Source organism: Planococcus citri, chromosome 2, assembly GCF_950023065.1.
Source record: "Planococcus citri chromosome 2, ihPlaCitr1.1, whole genome shotgun sequence".
NCBI lineage: Eukaryota > Metazoa > Arthropoda > Insecta > Hemiptera > Pseudococcidae > Planococcus > Planococcus citri.
Window position 1 is genome coordinate 32,225,011 of NC_088678.1, and position 21,109 is coordinate 32,246,119.

Sequence of the window (21,109 nt, forward strand, 5' to 3'; positions counted from 1 at the left end):
GCCATTAGCCGTAGTATTTAATTAAGCTTCGAATTGTCTGCCTTACATGTCAGTCGATTGTACAGTGTTCTAAGGGTATCTTAACATTAGTCCGGGTTCCAAAATGACATTCGGCTTTTACGCAATACCTTTAAGGCATCCAATTAGTCGACAGAGACGAAGAAAGAGAAAAAAATAGGGGAATTTCATCAAGCCTTGTACGCTTACCTACGCATTGTCTTTCAACGTGTGCACGTTGCTTTGCTTTTGATAATGAGAAAGAGACTCAAACTGGTAGAGTATCATTTCTCCTTATTAAACTTACATCAAAGGCTAATTAAAATTTAACGCTACTTACTTTCTTGAAAGACGCCATCGAGAACTATGCTGAATTCGACACCGAAACAATCATCCGAGAATTTAGCCTGTAAGAAAAAATAAAACACGTGTTCAATTAATAAATCTGAAAAATCTGGCCAATTTTATACCTTATTAAAGCTCGTATAACATCGGTTAAATGATACGAATGTATCGATTTTCAAATCATTACATATCATTCGAACGTATATATTCCCTGATTCAAGTATAGGTACACATCGAATAATATTTCTTTCAAAAGGAAGACATCGCAGAATCCGATATAAACCCTTTTTTTTCCATTGTCGAGTGAAAAAAAAACACCGTTTAACGAGCTACACTGCTCGAATTTCCTGCAGCAGCTTAAGTACATACACATTGCACCTTGTTAATGTTCTCGTTTCATTTTGTACGTTTCCATTGCAACGTTTTCTCAAAGTGATTTGTTATTACTCGTTCGTGTAACCAAGATGTTTTTTTCTCCTATCACCTCAGAGATAATTCAGTGAGGAAAAATTTCGCCTAGTTTGCCAGATTTTAATCAAATTTTATAAAAATGTGTTTTCCACGTCAAGGCCAACACCATCTGCAGAACGGTACTCAATCTTCCGGAAACAGATGCGCCACTACATATTTCACGGATTACTTCACACACCGCCATGTCGACGAAAAATAAACCTAAAGATACCGAAGTAATCTCCTAACTTTTTAACCACGCTCAAAAGCAGACCCTCTTGACATTTTAATAATGTGTTTACAATATCTTTAAATATCGTTCGCAGCTAATGAAAGCGGACGCGTTATAAGTACACAGAGCATGGTGAAAATATTATACAGAAATTATTTACGGCCTTATTTCCTCATTAGTTACAAATGAATGAGCCTTGTGCACGTTAGAAACGCATTTTCAAATAAGTACATATTTTTCAAGCGGGTGACTTTTCACGCGTTCCAAATAGAAGTGGCGGGCCAGGGGTGGGTGAGAACATACTCAAGGCAGGTCAAGTGGGAGGGAAGAGAGCGTTACAGGTGTTGTGGTGGGGGTATCGCGTTCAGCTACAGAATAATCATTTCGTTTTCAGTCACGGAGGAGTCCACACGTGAGTTCTCGTGTTTTTTCATATAAAATTCCTTGTATCATGGTATCTAACGGATTTTTTGTTGTTGAAAATATCACTACTTTTTCACTACTTTTTTCACTACCTTTTTTCAACCAAAATTTCAGAATGCTATCCACTCAACCCCTCCCCCCCTACACAAAAAATTAACAAAGTTGAATTTTTTACAGGAAAATTGTTAAAAAATTGAAAGAATTTGTAGACAAAGTATTTTTTAATTTCAATAAAAATTAATAAAAAAAAAAAAAAAAAAAAGAATACAAAATGAGCTCATTACATTATGTACATTAACATTATATAAGACAAGGTGTCTAACAAAATTTCAGATTAAAAAATCAGGACTTTAGCAGGACTTTTTTAAACACTAGAGATTTTATAAGAAAAGGGAGCCAGGGGAGGCAAAATTTTACATTCAAATTCTTCGCTCTTCCAATGTCTTCAAACATCCCAAGATTGTTTTCAAACAAGAGGATGTCAAAAATATACTTTAATCATTTCAATTTTTGATTTTATTTTCACCTTAAAGGTTCTTGCTAATGTAATGAAATCGGACAAGAAAAAAATTTGTTTAACATACTTAACAAAATGTGCAAAAATTTAATGGAAGATTTGATGGAAAATTTCAACGACATTTGGGGGGAAAATAATATACCAATTTTTCGAATGAAACAGCGAGTTTTGATGATTTCTCCTTCAAGGGAATTTTTTAATTGCGGAAAGGAGAAACAAATCGGCCCTGGCAAAAGCTCTTGAAAATCAGTATTTCGCGAGGGCAAAGGCTTGGGAAAATTTGTGATTCGAAAAGTAGAATAACATCAATGCTAATGAAAAAATTCAACTTTTCTGATCTCCGCATTTTTCAAAATTGGTAAGGTAACTTCAATGTTTCAGAGATTTTTTATATGAATTTTTTGGAAATTTTCTGAGTTGATTATTTATAAAAATTTTGTTAATTTGCTTCAAAATTTTGAAATTTAAATTATTTTATTAGAAAAATCCAAAACTGAAAAAAAATTAAACGAGCCCGAGCGAAGCGAGGGCAAAAGCTTCCAAAAATTCATCTTTTGAGAAGTGAAAAAAAAATTTCTTCATACAGGGAGGATTTTATTTTTCTGATTCAAACTTTGCACATTTTTTGAATTTGAACAATAAGTTGCTCATGTGGAAAAAGAGAAAATAGCTCGAGTGAAGTGAGGGCAAAAGCTCTCGAAAATGTGTAATTCAAACTCTCAAAAAGTCGACAAATGAGCTCCTTTCTACAGAATAAAGATCGAGAAAAAGGAACGAATTTGAATTTTTTCACCACCTTTTTAACAAAATTCACTACTTTTTCACTACTTTCACTACCCATTTTAAAAATCATTATTTTTTCACTACTTTCACTATCTGTTAGATACCCTGTGTATTCAAACATCCCTTTCTTCGTTTTTTTTTCAAACTATTTTTTATAAAGTTTTTTATGCTGTGGTGAGTTATTTGAATGGAACTAAACCAATTTAAATTTGAAAATGAAACTTTATTCAGAGACAAATTGAACCAAATCTCTCAACCTCAAATTTTTTTATAGTAAAAAATAGCAAAAAAATCTGCAAATTCTTTGAATTTTTGAAATTGTCTATGAAGTGATGAACAAAAAATTGAAACCTCTGTAAGTACATAAATGAAGGGTTCCTTTCCAAGTCGGCCTAAGTCCATTTTTATCATTTTTGAGTTAGCAGCGCCATCTGCTGGTACAGGTCGGTTAACACCTTTATCACCTTGTCCCAACACCTGGCGTTACTTTTTTCGCTCAGGAGCGCTGTTTTGCCGGCTCGAAAAAACAGCTGATTATTCCAAAGTGGCCTAAATCATACATTTTTTAAGAATTTGTATACAAGTGCGGTTGTGCCGGTTTTTTTTCAAGTTTTTCAACGATTTTCGAGAGACGAAATTTGAAGGTGCTTCGAATGAAATTGTTTCAGAAATGTATTAAATTAATGATTCGTGAATTTTTTTTTGAAAAAACGCGTTTTTCAGCTCTTTTTCGAAATTTTTAACATCAGATAATTCCAAATGGGCCTAAGTCCACTTTTTCTGACTGTTTGACGCGCTCTGGAGCTGAAAATACGCAAAATTAAAAAAATACCAATACGGTACTTTAAAGCAGAAAGATCAAGCTTCACAACCATATAATCACATCATTTATTATTGAAGCGGAAGGGCGAGAAAAACACTTATTTGTGTTTTTCTCGAAACGAAAAAAATGGACTTAGGCCGACTTGGAAAGGAACCCTTCAAATGTATTTCAAAATATCTTCTCTTGTTTTGATCTTAATTATAGGAGGTAATGTTTGAGAAAAATGATATTTTTGAAATATCAACGAATTCACCCAAAAATAAGGGATTCGGTTTGTGAATTTTCTCTCAATTGCTCAGTAGAACGCTGAAAGAAAAGCATTTCGAAAAGATTTGTGTTTTTATCGATATTAATTTGACACTAATTTTGTATTTTTTGAAAATTTTCATTTTCATACCCACCATTTGGAGCTAATTCTGCTATTTGATGTCAAATTGTCTTCGAAAATAAATTTTTACCCCAAAACCTCAGATCTTAATGAGCATTCAATAGATACGTTTTTTGAAATTCTCAAATTTATGCCTCCCTTTTGGAGCCCATCTTGTGGTGTGAGGTTGAGTGGTTTTCAAAAATAAATGTTGCCCCCTCACAAACTTTCATTTTGAAATCGATGTTGTATTTTTTGAAAATTTTCAATTTTTTATGTACTTTCCCTTTGGAGCTAATTTTTGTATTAAAGGTAAAATTATCTTTAAAAAATAATCCGGTGCCTTTAAAACACCAGATTTTTATACCATCGTTATGATTTTTGGAAACTCTCAAATTTATACCTTCCTTTCAGACCCCTTCTTTGGATTTGAGGTCGAATACTCTGCAAAAGTAAATTATTCTGTATGCTTAAAAGCCCAGATTCTCACACCCACATTGTATTTTTTTTTTTTTTTTTAGTTTTCAGTTTTGCATTTTTCCAGTTCCATTGAAGTCCATTTTGGGGATAAATGATTAACAAAAATTAAACCAGCTTCATTAAGAGCCTCCGAATTCAGAGTTCCGACTTTTCATGTGCAAAAATCTGAGTTTATTCGGCTGAAATCTTCGTTCGAATTACTCCCCCCCCCCCCCGAAGATTTCATAATTCAAATTTTGAATTGAAAATCGTGCAATTTATCGTTTATTATGTTTTCATTTTTTACGTTTTTAGTAACAGTGCTTCTGAATTTTAATTTTGCTTTTTTGGTTCGAGCAACTTGAGCCTCATTGGGAAATTTGACTAACCCTGGATTTGTCTGGTTTTCAAGGGCGCAGATTTCGAATTTTAAATCAATTTTCTGATCCAGCCTTACTCCTTTCCGAATACCCATCACAAAAAATCATAGCAGCCATTTTCTTCAGTTTTATGAAAAACGACTTTTTATAAATATTATTTATGTTTGTGGATTTGGGCTTCTGAAATTCATCTTATTCGTGAATTTGGTTTCACCAACCAAAACAACTCTCTTTTTAAACGAAAAAATTTTACGATTGAACAAATTATAATGTATTCAAAAACTTTCAAAAACTCTTCTTCCTTATTGCGAAGAATTCGAAACATTTGGCGCGAAAATAATAATTACAGATGTTCGCCGAAACATTAATTTTTATTTCGTCACAAAACTTTCACGCTACACGCTACACAAAACCCTCGCGAGGGAATTTTTTTGCAAAAAATCTTCAAAATACAATTTTCCGGTCCAGATACGTACACTTTGTTTTAAAATTTTCAGTGCGCCGGCAAAACAAAAAAATATTACACGTCGGCGCTTTCTACGTTAATATAATAAAACGACGCGCAGTTTTCAAAGACGAGGCAAAAATTTAGCCCAAATTAAAAAATAATTTCAAACCCGAAAGTTCTTTGAATTTTCAAACAAAACGATGGAAATTCTTTCGAAATAAATCTAAAAATATTTCGAATAATTAAAGCGCTTTTCACGACAAAACACGCTTACCTTTTTCACACAAATTACACCTAAATTAAAACTACTCGTCGAGCTGGTGATTTTGAAAGCTCCCTGTTATATCCACATGTACCTATATATTTTTTTCCCTACAACCTGAACCGTCCGAAAAGAAAAAAAACACGCGAATTCCGAATAATAAACCATAACGCGATGTTTTTTCGCACTTGCTTCGAATAATATTTAGTAATTTAATTTCGTGTTCGGGCGGTATAAATCTTAAGGTATTTCTTTCATGCTCGCGTAGAAATGATTTTTTACTTTTTATGGGCGTCGTAAAAAAAAATGCAAATGTTATTATCTGCGTTTGGGAAAAATTTTTTACCCTTTTTACCAACTTTTTTTTTTCGAATATTTTCTTTCTCCTTGTTTAACCTATAATAAGTAAAATTAAAAGTATAATTTCAACTACAAGACCGAGCTATTCGGTTTAAATCATTCGTTTATAAAGTTTATTATTACGATGGTAACATCTTTCGAAGGGATTTTTTGCATCGTTTTTCATCGCATTGCTTTCACTTTCAAAGTATACGTAGGATATGATGAAGGCTACTCGGTGTAAAGCTCTAAGTGCAGCTGTTTTTATAATCCTTTAACGTTGAATAATTCAATAAACGAAGGATAATTTTTTTCCATCAAAAGGGAAATTTGTACCCTAACGTAGGGTCAAGTTTACATTTTTCTTTCCTCGAGCGTTAAACGTGTTGACACATCGAAGGGCAAATCAACGCCAGAATTTTTTATACAATACGAAATACAAAAAATATAGTATCAAAGGTCTCCTGTTGCTTAAAATCATAATCCAACTCGACCAGTTGGTTTTTCACTTTCGTATGTACAATGAAAACGTGACGATAAACGAAACATCGATGGGGAAATTTTTTCGATTTTTGCCACAACATGTCGAGTATCCATACGAGGTACTTGGCAACAAGCACATGTTACATTTTTCTCCCCATTTATAACATCTCATCGTGTTATAAACCACTTCCTCGTACACTAATAGTATTTCCCCATCGGAGGTCGACAATCTTTTCAATATTTCCCAGAATTTCGAAAAGAAGAGGAAAAAAAAGAAGCACACAAGAAAAAACCCTCATCGATGTGAATCGACCCGGTTTCATCCTTCTAATCCTAATCGAGTGGCTTATCGTGGCCTTTTTTTCTCTCCTTTGGTTCGTGAAAAGCAAAGTAAAAATTCTCGCGAGTACGACGCCTATTGTTGGAAACTTCTTATCTGAAATTTTCTCTTCTTTTTAAAAACTTTGTTGTAGGTTCTGCAGGCAGATGTGTATAGTATCTGGAATTCGTCGACGAGCATTTTCTGATTAAATTTTTCCCTCATAAAAACTTATCCTTTTAATTGAATTAACGTCTCTCTCTCTCTCTCAACCAACCGAAAAAAATTACCTTATAAATGATGATAATTGTAATCGAACTTATCCTGGCACGAAAATCGTATCAACTTAGATGAAAAAACACGCTTTACGCGAAACAAGACCGAGAGAAAAAAAATTTCACGAGATAAAACTAATCTACGAGTCATTGCACCATATCTACGAACATCTTTCGCACCAAAGTAGTAGTAACACCTTTAAATAAACAACTTTCCGCTCTCGTATACGAAATAGGAATAAGTCGAGTATGTATGAGCATACAGGGTGTTTCAAATCGAATGAGACGCCTTCGAGTTATTGAGTAGGCTACCCATCTTGCGTGAGAGTATGCATGTTTGCCTACTCTCGGAATTCAGGGGTTAAAAATCCAAATTTTGGCGTTTCCACATAAATGATGAATTGATAAATGTGATGGTAGCTGTGTTTAGAGCACTACATACAATATTAGATGATTTTTAAGAAATTAAAAATTAAAAAAAAAAAAAATGTTTCAGCAGTTAAGCACTGAGATTCTTTAGTAACATTATCCAAAAAAAAATTAAATTGAATTTCACCACTTCAGTTCCAAGAACAGGCCAACCCACCTAGATATGCTTGAGTACAGAAAGAGTTGCCTAGTTATCCATTCAGAGGAGTCATTCGTTTGAAACACCCTGTATACATATAACCAAGTGTGATACACAAAATGAGAAAAACTTTTCCGCCTAACGAACCCGACACCGAATTCTTTTTTAATATTTAAGAATTTCCGTTACATCTACATGCATATAGAGCTATCAAGAGAAAATGAAACGGTCCTTTCGAGCTGGCTTTTTTTTCACCAGTGTTTCTTTCGAAAAAGATGATATTCGAAATAACAACTCGAAAAGGGTGTTTTTTCTATCTGGCCTTTTGCCAGCATCGGTTCGTATAATATTATTATCGTTTAGAACCACGCGGATATTTTAAATTACTCAAAAATACGTTAAGGTCTGTTAATATTGAATACTTAGTCGGAAGTGATTTTTACCTCATTATTAATACCTACATTCTACAATGCTTCCGTATAGCTATAGAACTCATTCAATTTAACCACCAATCTATTTCCCTCTTTCCTTTATACACGAGAACGTTCTTCTACTTCTTGTAATTTATATTTAGGTTAAAATTTGCGAAAACGAAAAAAGAAAATAAGAAAAGTAAATAACACAACAATGAATCTACATCGTCGATTTGATTACACTTGTGTGCTACGAACAACACAGGGTAGTCCCTCGCAGACATCAAGTATTTAAAACCCTTTTATCGTGCAGTCACATCAGTCACAAGGCCGCCATCTTTCGGCCACGTCGAGGTAGGCCGCATGATTTTTTTATCATTTCCCTTTTACTCTATAATTCGGGTCGCTTTTGTGCGTCGGTGACCTTTTCGTTGCCTTAGATCGATGTCTGTTTCCTTATTCCACGTCCACCTTTTCTCCGGCGACGCGTACACGTTTTACTAATTGCTTTCGGCGACCAACTAACGCGCTTTTATCGTATACAACCTCTATACCGCAAACGTCGTTATTAAACCAAGCGACGAAAATTAGACGATTTTTTAGAAACCTTTGATACGAAAATGCACAGGTTTATTATAGTTGATTCGGTTTTTCATTTTTAATCATATTTTTATCGCGGTTTGCGAGACTTTTTCGTGGATTATTCAATCACGCAATTGACAGCAGAATGAGAAGGAAAGTATAGATTTTTTATTATGGGTTGGAAGAGGGGAAAAGAGGTCCTCATTTCAGTCTTGGAAAAGAAAATTTACTGAAGCATGGACTGGGATTTCACTTTGGATTATTGATTCCCACCTTGTTTTTTCTGATGTTCGAATTGATTTACATCTTGTTTCTATTCATGTGCAGATTGTATTTGTAACAATGAGAAAAGTGCCATTTGACACTCAAAAGGGTCAGATTTTGCTTCTCGAGCGGCACTCAACAGAAAAAATTAAGTTGAAAATCAAAGGGCCAAAGATGGGAGAAAATCGACATTTTACCAATAAATTAAGAACCTGCATGGAAAACTTAAATTTCGTGTATATCCTTTTTGAACCCCTTGAATCGATTGGAAACGGTTCCAAACTATTTCAGCAGTTTTGGAGCCTCCAGAAAACTTTTAAAAAGTTGAAATTTCCAACTTCTGAGTCAACTGAAGTTGGTTTTAAGACGTTTTAGAACTGCTAGTATTGGAAATTTCAGTTCTCCAAAAAAAGACATGGAATTTGTTCAAATTAGCTTTAGTACATAAGCTGGTCTGAAAAATTGTGAAAAAAGTAGAAAATGAAGTAAAACTTGACAAAATACTGTGTCTAGAGGTTGAAGTTGTTGAGAAGTGTTGACTTGACTCCAAGTGCTATAATAGGATTCAAAAGCATGATGAGAAAAACTGTATAAAAATTGAAGAAAATTAGTTGAAAATCATTGATTTTTTTTGGAATTTTGATCTGTTACTGGCAAAAATTGAAATTGCTTGAAATAATTCAGACAGCTGGAAAAAAAATTGGAATAAGTATTTATAAGTAAAGAGAACTTGAAAATAAATGGTTTTAATTTATAGGTATTTGACAAATTTTTCCCCAATTTTTGGCAATTTTCGCATCATTTCTAATAATTTTCAGCAAGTAGTTAAGTACATATTTTCATGATTTTAGTTTCAATCTAACAAATTTTTTCTCAACTTCAAACAGTTTTCTTGATATAAGTATGTACTTGTAGGTATTGTAATTGTGAGCAGTTTTCAGTGACAGACTGTGTATGGAGTGGGAATGCGGCAAGTCTGACTTGCTGCATTACTATTGTGGCCCAAAGGAAACTTCCCTCCTAACATTTGGCGCCCAACGTGGGGCGGGGCGCCATTCTTACACGTACCTATCTGGTGGTATATTCCTATACCCACCAAGGGAGGGTGCGTAAGAAAACCCTATTCTCTATAAATGGGTCAGTTTGGGGCCCCAAAATTTTTCTATTCCCCCTTAAGAATCTTTCTCGTTCTGTTCTTTCCCAGGTTTGGATACTTGAATACAAGTTGTGCGATTGATTTTTGCCTCTGTCTTTTTATTCAATATTTATTAATAGCAAAAAAAGATGTTTTGTGGGGGGGGGCGACAAAAAATTTTCCATAAGAAAAAAATACCAATTTTACCGTATAAAATATGAAATGACAAGTTTTTAAAGTGAAATAAAAGATGGAATGACAAGTTTGTTAATTGATATAGTTCGCATTTGGGCTCATGAAAAATTCTTATTTTACCTTTTGAATTGATAGAAGTTTCAAAAATTGATTTTTTTTTTCTGGTTTAGAGAAGAGATAGAAATTGATCCGAGCAAAGCGAAGTCAAAAGCTTTTAAAAATTTGTATTTTGAGAGGTAAAAAAACGATGTTTTTGAAAAATTTGTTCACTTCATTGGCTCAAAATTTTAGATCTCGAATGACTGTTTTTTAAAAACTTCAAATTTGAAAATGAAAAGCAAACAGACCCAGAGTGGAGTGAGATCAAAAGCTAGTTTTGAGAAGTAGAAAAACAACTTTTTTTGAGGCGAAAAGTGTGTTTCTTTTTGTTAGAAAATTTCTTGAAATTTGAATACCTACTTAATAGATTATTATAAAAGTTCGATCTGAATTTAAAAAAAAAAAACGCACACACACACACAAGCCCCAGTGAAGTGAGGACGGAAAATTTCAAACAAATTTATTTTGAGAGGTAAAAAACAATGTTTTTTGTGGTAATAGATGCGTTTATTATTTTGACCACACAATTTTAGAATTTGAATGTACTAAAATTGAAAATTTAGATTTTTAAAAAGAAAACTGGTTGGAGCGAAGCGAGCGAGGGGGAAAGCTTTCAAAAATGAGAGGCTAGCCCGCCACGGGCAGTTTTATAATACTTCTCCAAGAGATACGAGTATTTCAACAAATTTCACGTCATTTAGTAATCTAGCAATAATTTTTTCTATCATTCTGTTTAGATTTTTTTGGGTAGGGTCAGGGATCCCAAAATGTGCAAAATTGATTTCCATAAAAAATTAAATCGAGACTTCATACAAAAAGCCATCATATTAAACAGTGAAAGTTTGGTAAAAGGTGAGCAATGCACTTGATAATTTCTTTCTCAATTATAAAATATTTTTGAGTGTTTTTTGGCAAAACGTAACCTTTGCACCCATATTTTTCCATATTTTCGTCAATCACCCTTCATTGATTTTCTAAAAATTAGACGATGAGAAGTAGGTACTTAATTTTGTACCTTTTATATCAAAATAATCTAGATTTAGCTGCGCATTTACCTAAATCGTCAATAAATCATTCTGAAAGTATCCATAAATATCAGAAAGGAATAGGAATTTCGAAATCCCACAAGATTGCTCAAAGAGAGCGAGAAGCCAAAATTGTAGATATTTTTGTTTTCCAAACATTCCACTTCTTTCTCACGTGAAAGTTCACTTCATTCCAAACAAACGCCTGCCTTATCAATTTGAACCAACTCAAAACTCGAGGAAAAATATACCGTTGAACGCATACATTCCATTTGTATTGCTGTTTTGCATCAATACAACATATTTTTGCGTTAGATTATAGCTACTTATAGGTAGGTACATCGTGTAACAAAAAGAGAGGAAAAAACACCACGATAGCATTCCAACGCTGAACCAATCAACATAACTGATAGATAATCGTACCTACGAGAAACAAACTAGTTCTACCGGCGCACAGCATAGGTACCCGAGGACATGGATATCGGTAACCATTTAGGATCGCACACTGCACCGCGCCGAGTCGCAAAAATTCCTCTTTAATCGGTGACAAAAATGAGGTTATTAGGGAACTTGCGAGTTGTGAGACTGGGAATGCAGACAACTTTTGAGAGTTTATTCGCGAATACGACAAGATGACAACGACGCATTTACTATTCAAAAAAAAAAAAAAAGAAACTTACCATCATCACGTAAATTTTCAACAACATCCACTTTACGTACTAGAACTGCTTTGAATATATTAAAGGTTAATAAATACAATACACACTACACAGGCAGAGACAAATGGCAAATTCACGTTAAGTACATTTTCATCATATTTGTACCACTGACACTGTACAGCACATAAATTGTAATTACTGACAATACACTCGACTCGGCTCGACCTTTAAATAGGTACACGTGCATTTGTACATACAACCTTTGCGTATTTTTCACATTGTCGCGTGTCGTCGACGAACAGCACTAAACACAATTCTATGTGATTTTTCCAACAGTCGTCATCTTCTCGCGGTGTACTTATGGTATAAACTAACGCGAACTTACAGAAATGAACTTTATCGCCGGTATATGTTCACACTGTTCAACACATGTGGAAACGTTTAAATAACCAACAGACGCGCGATTTGTATAGGTTTTATTTAGCCCAACTTATAAACATATCGTATACGCCGCACACTGTTTCATAAGAATCGATAATATTACCGTATATATGTTTCCGAACCCAACCGTTCATAAATCACGTATAATAACGTTATCGCAGCGGTGAGAAGCCGAGTAAAACTATACCTATGCGTTTTTTTTTCTCATTTTGTGTCCAGTAAATGTGGATTTTTTTCACGCACTTTGCGAAGCTGTGATAGTATAGGTGTATTTCGATTTTGCAGTAGGCACTACCTACCTATTGAATTTTCTACTTCAAATTGAAGCTGAGTTGGAAAATTTAAAATACTTTGAATAAATCTGACTCAAAAATGACCAAAAACCATCACCAGCTCTCTAGGATCAGAAAGTTCATAAGACTGTATTCGTGTTAGTTTTAAAATACTTTCAAAATGGGTACTTGGGAGAGGGGGAATGGTTTTCCAGAGTTGGAGCCGAAATAATCTAAAACCCAAAATTCGTATTTTTTCATTTTTTCATGTTGCCACTTTTTAGCTAAAAAAATTCAAGATTTAATACAGCTGTACTTCCTCCTTCCCCATCAAACAATTTTACGTATTGATTGGCAGAAACAAGCGCAAAATCTATTTCGATTTTTCTCTCTTAACAGTGCTTTTGAAATTTTGGATCAATTTTACAAATACAAGCTACTGGCTACTAATTCGTGAACAGTACATTCCGTGCTCACTTATTAAAAAATTATCTACTTATACAAGAAAGCAGTATAAAAATTATTCAATTTTTCAAAATAATGAGATGGCATTGAACCTGAAATTGCATCATTGAAGATGACTAATTGGCTATCAATTTGTATAAACTTGAATTTCTCGAATTTATTTTGAATTTTTTGTTTCCAAATTTCCGTGCAGTAGCATCAAAGTTTTCGAAAATTTACAATTTGTGAAGTAAAACAAATCATCTTCCATACCTATGAAGAATTTTAAAGCTGAAATTTTGAAATTTTCGATGATTTGGAATGAAATTTCGCACCTTTTTTCATTATTTTGCTGCACCTTTCTGAGTCCTTACGAACCCAATTCAATATAATTTGACTTTTTAACGCCTGGAAGAAGTTTAATCGATAAATTCCGAGAATTTTTGAGACAGAAATTGGACTTAAATAATCAGATTATATGACATTTGAAAAACAAGCATGAATGATTAATTTGCTAATGCTCTGTCAGACCCAAACTAATGGACCTAAAAATAAATTTATAAAATAATTTTAATTGATAAAAAAAATTATATTAGAAACAAAAATAAATGCAGTCAAAAAAAATTGAGGGATCAATCATTTTGGAAATTGAGAATTTTCCTCAATTTTCTGTAAAAGATTGCTTATGTTGAATTGTTGATTTCCAACACCAAATTTACAAATGCAGACAAAAACAAAAAGCTTATAGTTTATAGAAATTATTTGTAAAATTTTGTCAGCTGAAATTTTTTTAAATTGTTCATCTCAATTTTTCATAGCTCCCCACACAGGAAAAATTTGAATGCTTCAAAACTCAAAATTTCATAGGGTAAAATAACGCCAAGGTTTTCAATTTTGATTTCATTTTGAAATTTTCGGAAATTCACTTGAAGTATAAACAACTGAATCAGAATTTTTTAGCAGAAAAAATTGACTCTCTTTACAATTTTTATTACAAATTTCATTTTCCTATAGATCTAAGAGTACGTTTATAATACATTTAAATCTAATAACTTGTAAATAACCCTTAGGTTAGAAACAAGAATAAATTATATATTTAAAAAAAAAATCAAATTTGGCAATTTTTCAGTTCTTACATTGGAATGAGAAACTTATACCTCAATTTCTCCTTCAATGAAAAATATGTAGGTATGTAGTAGGTACCTACCTAACTTTTTATCAACTTGTCTTTACATTTCCATCTGCAGCTGTAAATTTTTCTTTGGAAATCAACATAATATTTTGGAGAAAATTGAGGAAAATCTTCAATTTCCAAAATAAGTAACCCACTCAAATTCATTTTTTTTTACAAATACATACTACAATCTGATTTGGACCCAATGGATACACCTGATCTTTGAAAATTTGAAACTGCTCCACATCATTCCTCTATTGTCCTCCCCTACAATATCAAAATTCCACCTTCTAACCCCTAATAGATTCGTACCAGACCTAACCAAGCTCGTCCGCCCTTCAACTGAAAAAATTGTTCTTCAACTCGAAAAAATGTATAAGTAATTATTTCATTCAAAAGTCAACGCTATGCAGATTTCTCAAGATAATTCGGTACCTAATTACATTAGAAATTTTCGTGCAAAGTTTTCAACAACAAAAAAAAAAATCAAAAAAGTTGATTGGATGTTGAAATGGTTTTCTATATCAAAATTTCATTTTTTTGAAGATTTTGTAATCAATTTTGTATTTTGAGCAGTAAGGTAAGTATAGATAAAAAGATTATATTTGAAGTGTAACTTTTTCAAAAAATGGAGGGAAAATACACAAAATACAAAAAATTTGAAGACATATTGTGAAATTTTTCAATTTTTTCGAGTCTCAAAATCATTCTATCAACTACCATTTTGTTGAAAACACCAAGGAAAAATTACAAATTTTTTGGGTTTGGAGGTCCTCTTCAACATCTTGCACTCTCTTATTTGAACGCAATTCAAGCTAGACATAGAAAGTATACCTCACAACTTCCATGATCAAAATTTTAGGTAGGTACCTATTTACTGAAATTAATTTTGAGAATTTTGTCTAATTTTCGGAAATTTGAAAAATTAGCGTTCGTTATGACATTCAATTTTTTCATAATTTTTTTTTAACGAAATAGATTTGTAGAAATATAAACACTCAATTACAGCCATTCAAGCCAAAAACAACCACGTTTTAGGGCCTTCAGCGAGTTATTTAATTTGCTCATGGAATTCAAATTGTTCATGATAGGCCAAAAGTGAACTTCGCCACCTAAATTTGATTATTGCTTTTAGTTGTTTTTCTTGCATAGTTAACGTTGAAACCATAATACTTTATACTTTTGAAGAAAATTTTTAAAAGGGAACCCTGAATTTTAAACGACTTTACCGCTAAAATTTTGATTTCATTTTCGATTTTTCTCCTTGTAGGTACGTTCATTGTTTGGTATTTTGAAATTTTGGCATCGTCTCAATATTTAAGGTAATATCCCTTTTAAATATTCATTCTTACCTGTATCTATTGAAAATTGTCATATTTCATGAATGGAAATTATTTGACAAAAAAGTACTCCTACTTATATTTTTACGTGGCTCCTTCCGTAAAATAAACTTCGCACGTATTTTATGTAGGTACTCGTATTTAATAAAAACATCCCAAGTGCGATATCGTTCGCCGTTAGAAAATCTGCGTAAAATTTATTTACGTATGTAAAAATTATGTAAAATTTCACATTATGGCAGAATTTTCGATAAAGAGGTTTGAAAGCACCTCCTTCCTCGCCACACACCCATCATACTACCCACCGATTGGAATAGAAAATAAATATATACGGTTAAATTGCATCTTAAGTAAATACGAAGGCGACGAATATAAAACAGTCGCGGAAAATTGGTTAAGATTTCCAAGTGTTGAAAGACTAGATTTTGTATCTACTCGTATACGTATGCCGCCATATGCAATTTCATTAGACTTTAATATGAAACAAATTTATATGCTAATCATATTCGAAGAAGGAAGAAACTTTTTAACGCCATTATTGTATACGAGCTTTCGAGAAAGGTACATAAGTATAACGGGTTCTTGTATGTGTGTAGGTAAGGTAGTACCTTACCCAGCTATAGTACAAACGCATTTATTCAGTCGTACCTAGATGGAATCGAAGATGAAGGTGTAGAGAGAATGTACAATATATAAATCTGTATCATAGAGAAAAAAATATATCATCTACATGTAAAGGTTACTACTATACCTACGCCTTATGTTGTATGTTCTTATGTTATTCTTATATTATACATAGTTGAATCGAGCTCGCTTCCATATAAATTGCGCGAATTCCTAAATATGGTACTTTATTGTGTATCAAAGGTTGTATAAAAAATTACCACATAGTCGTACTTTTTCCTTAAATGAAACAACTGACTCGAATAATGAAGCAGAAAATTAGAAATCACGTATATTCTACGAGTATAAGTAAGTAAAGTACATTGATCCTGGACTGTGTTTGTTTGCATTACACTACCTAGGTATACTCGTACATGTGGCAGATCGTACAACTGTAATGTGGTTTTATGTATCTGAACTAAACGATAATTACAGATAGGTATGGCTTTACTCCTTTGATCCGTTATAAATACAAATGAATTGCATATTTCTATACCTACGTAGTACGTACATTTAGAAAATTTATCATCAAATTATCGAGATGGGTTTAGGTAAATTTATTTAGTAGGTTTTTCAAATATGTACGTGTTCAGGATCGAAAGAAAATTGTTTACGAGAGAAACGTGTATTACGATGAACTGAAATAAATGTACAACACGTATCGCGGGTTTGAAATCGACGAAAAGTATCAAAAGTTTCTCAAATATACCTATACTCGTACACATCGAAACATGGCATTATTAGGTTTGATCACATTGGTTCCCCTTCTGAAATCCAGTTGTACGTATATTTTGGCAATAAGGGAGGGAAAATTTGAACTGAACGGAACGAAAAGCTTTTAGCATACATTTATACGAAACGGCGAGGTTAAAAATATAAAAAAAAAAGAGAAAAAGAAAAGAACTAACTGAACAAATTTTAATATTCCGTTAACTCGAAACAAAAACCAGCCAGGGAAAAAGTACCTACGTATTACACGAAAATATTCGGCCGTGTTGAAAAAGTGACTTTTTCACCATGTATGTACGTTTTTAAGCTAAAAAACGTACCCACTTTGGAAAAATATACTGTAATTTTTTCGCGTTCTGTCTGTGCAGTAAATTTCATAAGGAAATACCTACGAGGATAAAAGTTGTTCGGATCGTTGAGCCCATTCCGTGCTTTACACCCCCATGCAGTAGGTAGGTCTACGTTCTTTCCTACTTAAGCTACTACTAGCATTATTTTCGATTTTAATTTTTTTTTCTTCGTCGTGACGTAGAAATAAATCGTTTTTTGAATGATTACACATTTTTCATTTTCATCGAACAATTTTTCTCTCTTCTTTATTAAGTGCAGATCGAGCGCGACGATGTTTTAATTTGCTTGCCATCTATTATGCTAAATTGTTTGATAATTTGATATATTGATTTACGCGGAAATTAATTTTCAACAGTATTCGATGCTGAGTGAAATTCATTTCCTAACTGGGAAATGAGAAACTGCATTTTTCACCAGTTTGGTTGAGTAATTGCGAATTAATTTCACAAGAGATAGGTAATCTTTTGAGGTGAATTTCTTTGATTTGAAAAGAAAACTAAGCCAGATCGAAATATCAGGTCCTAAAACCACTCAATCAAAATTTCAGAGATCGGAATTATACATTTTTGAATTTTTGGCAATTTTTTAAAAGTTCAATAAAGTTTTTTCACGGTGATTTTTTCATTCAAAAAAAAATCGCTCCTTGCTTCAAAAACTATCAATTTTAAGCCATTTGAAAGTCTCTAACGAGTATTCATTTTCTTCCAAAATTTAAAATTGCTACAAATGGAGTAAATATGAATTTTAGCACTTTGGAGTAGAGGAAGGTAAGTTGAAATGAAGTAGATGTTTACGCTAGTCAGTTTGTTTGAAAAAAGAACGAATATTTTATTTTTTTAAATTGAAAAACCTTCATAAAAAATAGTTTTTTTGCACTTTTTACATTTTTTAAAAATTTGTTATAATCTCAAATTTGAACAATAAAACGAAGCTAGATCGAAAGAGAAGGCCATGTTGCCATAATAACTGTTAAGAAGAGACTGCTAGCTTTCTACAATAAATTCTATCAGGCGCTACCATACCCGAAGACTTCTGTACTGCAATTGTAATACCCATTTTCAAAAAAGGAGACCGAAATGACCCAGGAAACTACCGTGGAATTAGCCTACTAAATGCTGCTTACAAAATACTCTTGCAAAGATGCTAGCGAGAAGAATCAAGAGCCATGCGGAGCCAATAATATTGGAATGCCAAAATCGATTACAAAACGGAAGATCATGCATAGATGGGGTATATGCAACAAATGTGCTGATGGAGAAAAGATGAGAATATAACCTAGAAACCCACATGTGCTTTGTTGATCTGGAGAAGGTGTACGATCGAGTATGAAGAAAGAAGTTATTTGAAATCCTGAGGAAAATCGAAGTGAACGAACAAATAGTACGCTTAATTGAAGAAATATACATGGATAATGTAATAAGAGTAAGCTTTGGAAACATGTTGGAAGCAAAGAAGATAGGAAGAGGAGTAAGACAGGGATGCCCAATATCCTGTAGTTATAGACACTGGACCTGCGAATAAGACAACCAACTGGCAGCCATCTTGGCACAATATCCTATGTAACACCAATTTATCCCACTGGGTGCTCTTGGCAGTGCTGTACTTCAATTTTGCAGGCAACAGGGAAAAGGGAGGGTTGTGTAGTCCGGAAGGAACTCCTTGCTGCGCGCTCCCTTTTCCCTGTTGCCTGCAAAATTGAAGTACAGGGCTGCCAAGAGCACCCAGCGGGATAAATTTGCGTTACACAAGTTTTCTTTACCGTTTCCATTCCCCTCAGCCTGCAGTTGGTTGTCTTATTCCGCAGGTCCAGTGTCTATACATGTAGTCTATTCAACATCTACTTTGACAACATGATTAAAGAATGGCTGAAAACCAAGCCAAAAGGGCTAGATATCAATGACACCCATGTCAATACCCTGCTATTTGCTGATGATCAGGTGGTCTGTGCTGACAACAAAGATGACTTACAGAGAGTGATGCACAACCTTCAAAAAGTAGCTGATGAATACAGAATGAGAATCTCGTCATCATTCATCAAAAACAAAAGTTATGGCCTTCGAGGGGAAAGAGCCAATACGCAGTAAAATCATTGTAAATGGACTGCCAGTGGAACAAGTCAAAAGCTTTAAATATCTCAGAATGTGAGCTATCATATGAAGGATAAATCGACACACAACTTAAGATCAAGAAATTCCTGAGAGTAAGCAGGGCGATAAACTGAGCCATTCCTCCAAGAAAAGTCAGAGCCAAAACTTGAACAAGAATCTACAATATGCTGGCAAGACCAATGCTGCTGTATGGAAGTGAAACATGGACGATGAGAAAGGATATAAAAAGCAAAGTAACTGCAGCGGAAATGAGATTCATGCAAGCCATGACAGCCCGAGCTACAGCATCCGCAATATAGATGTGCGTTTGTTTGCGATTATCCGCAAAATATCCGCAAATGACATCACGCCACGAAAACGAACTTGAAAAATGTAAGGAACTCGATTATATTTATGCGCACCATATCGTATAACTAATATTATATTTTTAGGGTCAATATATGCTGTGCATCTTAAATGTTTAAAATTATTTTATGTAAGTGTCTTCCCCAGAAATATAAGAAAAATTAACGAAAAAATCGGAAAAATGTAGTTTTATTTTATTTTATTTTATTTTACAATTTAGGTCTCTCCAACAGCTAAAGCCAATTACAGGAGAGACCATTTATAATTAAAGAGATATGACTAAGATTTACTCCAGAGAAACAAGCTTGAGAAGTACAAAAATACAAAAGCAGGCAAAAAGGAGAGAAAAAAAAACAAAAACAAAAAAAAAACAAAACAAAAAAGAAAAAAGTAATATCTATAAAAGTAGTTCTTTCTAGTTTCTATCTAAAGAGAATGTAAGAAGTAAGCAAAGAAGTATAACACCAGAAATACTTATAAAAAAGAAAAGAAAAAGAAAACATAGAGAACTAAAGAAAAATAAGATACAGAATATGAAATGGCTCACAAACGGCCCCCACTGCACCCCCACTCCTACTCCCATGCCATCCCCACCACACGCCTGAAAGCAGACCTACCCATACTAAAAATATCAGCATCTGCACACCTACAGAGGAAGTCGTCAGAGATACCCATGATGTTGTTCATAGGAGATACCTTCATCCTAAATGTGTTGTAGTTGTTTAAGGAGAATATTTTTTTCTGCCTGGAGTGGATTTTTGGGGCCCAGAAATTGATTTTTCCCAATAGGTTACTGTCATTTATGTTGCAGTGGATAAGATCATACAGAAACATCAATGCAATTGTTTCTCTTCTTTTTTCTAATGGATCCACTTCAAACCCTTCCAAAAGTTCTTTTTGGGATAAGTCATAAGGATAATATTCAAAAGTCTTCAAATATAGGTACTTCAAAAATCTAGTTTGAATTTTTTCAAGCTCTTTTATAAATTTTTTAGTATGAGGGAACCAAACTAGTACACCAAACTCCAGAATTGACCTTATGAAGGAGAAGTATAGGACTTTAAGTGTACTTATTCTCTTGAAGTGCACAGAATTTCTGACAACAAAATAGGCCATCCTCCTTGCCCTTGCTATCACAATGTTAGTGTGATACTTGAAAGTAAGTCCCACATCAAGGTATATACCCAGGTCCCGAACAGTAGTTAAACGACAGAGTTCTTCCCCACTAACTGTGTACTTATACTCCAAGAGAGTTTTTTTCCGAGTAAATGTCATTGTTGCACATTTAGAAACATTAAGGGGCAGTTTGTTCTCATTACTCCATTTTACGAACATATCCAAATCTGCTTGAAGACCCTCACAATCCTTTATATCTTGGATTTTCTTGTATATCTTAGCAT

General features: G+C 33.4%; 1 protein-coding gene across 5 annotated transcripts in view; it reads right to left on the reverse strand.

The window, feature by feature from the left end:
* kmr (kramer) overlaps positions 1-21,109 on the reverse strand; it is a 283,370-nt gene that overhangs the window by 155,986 nt on the left and 106,275 nt on the right. For 4 of the 5 annotated variants that reach the window (XM_065349682.1, XM_065349678.1, XM_065349681.1 and 1 more), the window contains one exon: positions 338-404. In XM_065349682.1, coding sequence (XP_065205754.1) covers positions 338-355 — 18 coding nt within the window. In that variant the 5' untranslated portion in view covers positions 356-404. Of the gene's footprint in view, positions 1-337; positions 405-11,863; positions 12,238-21,109 lie in introns of those variants that run through there. The other variant, XM_065349680.1, reaches the window with a different exon arrangement.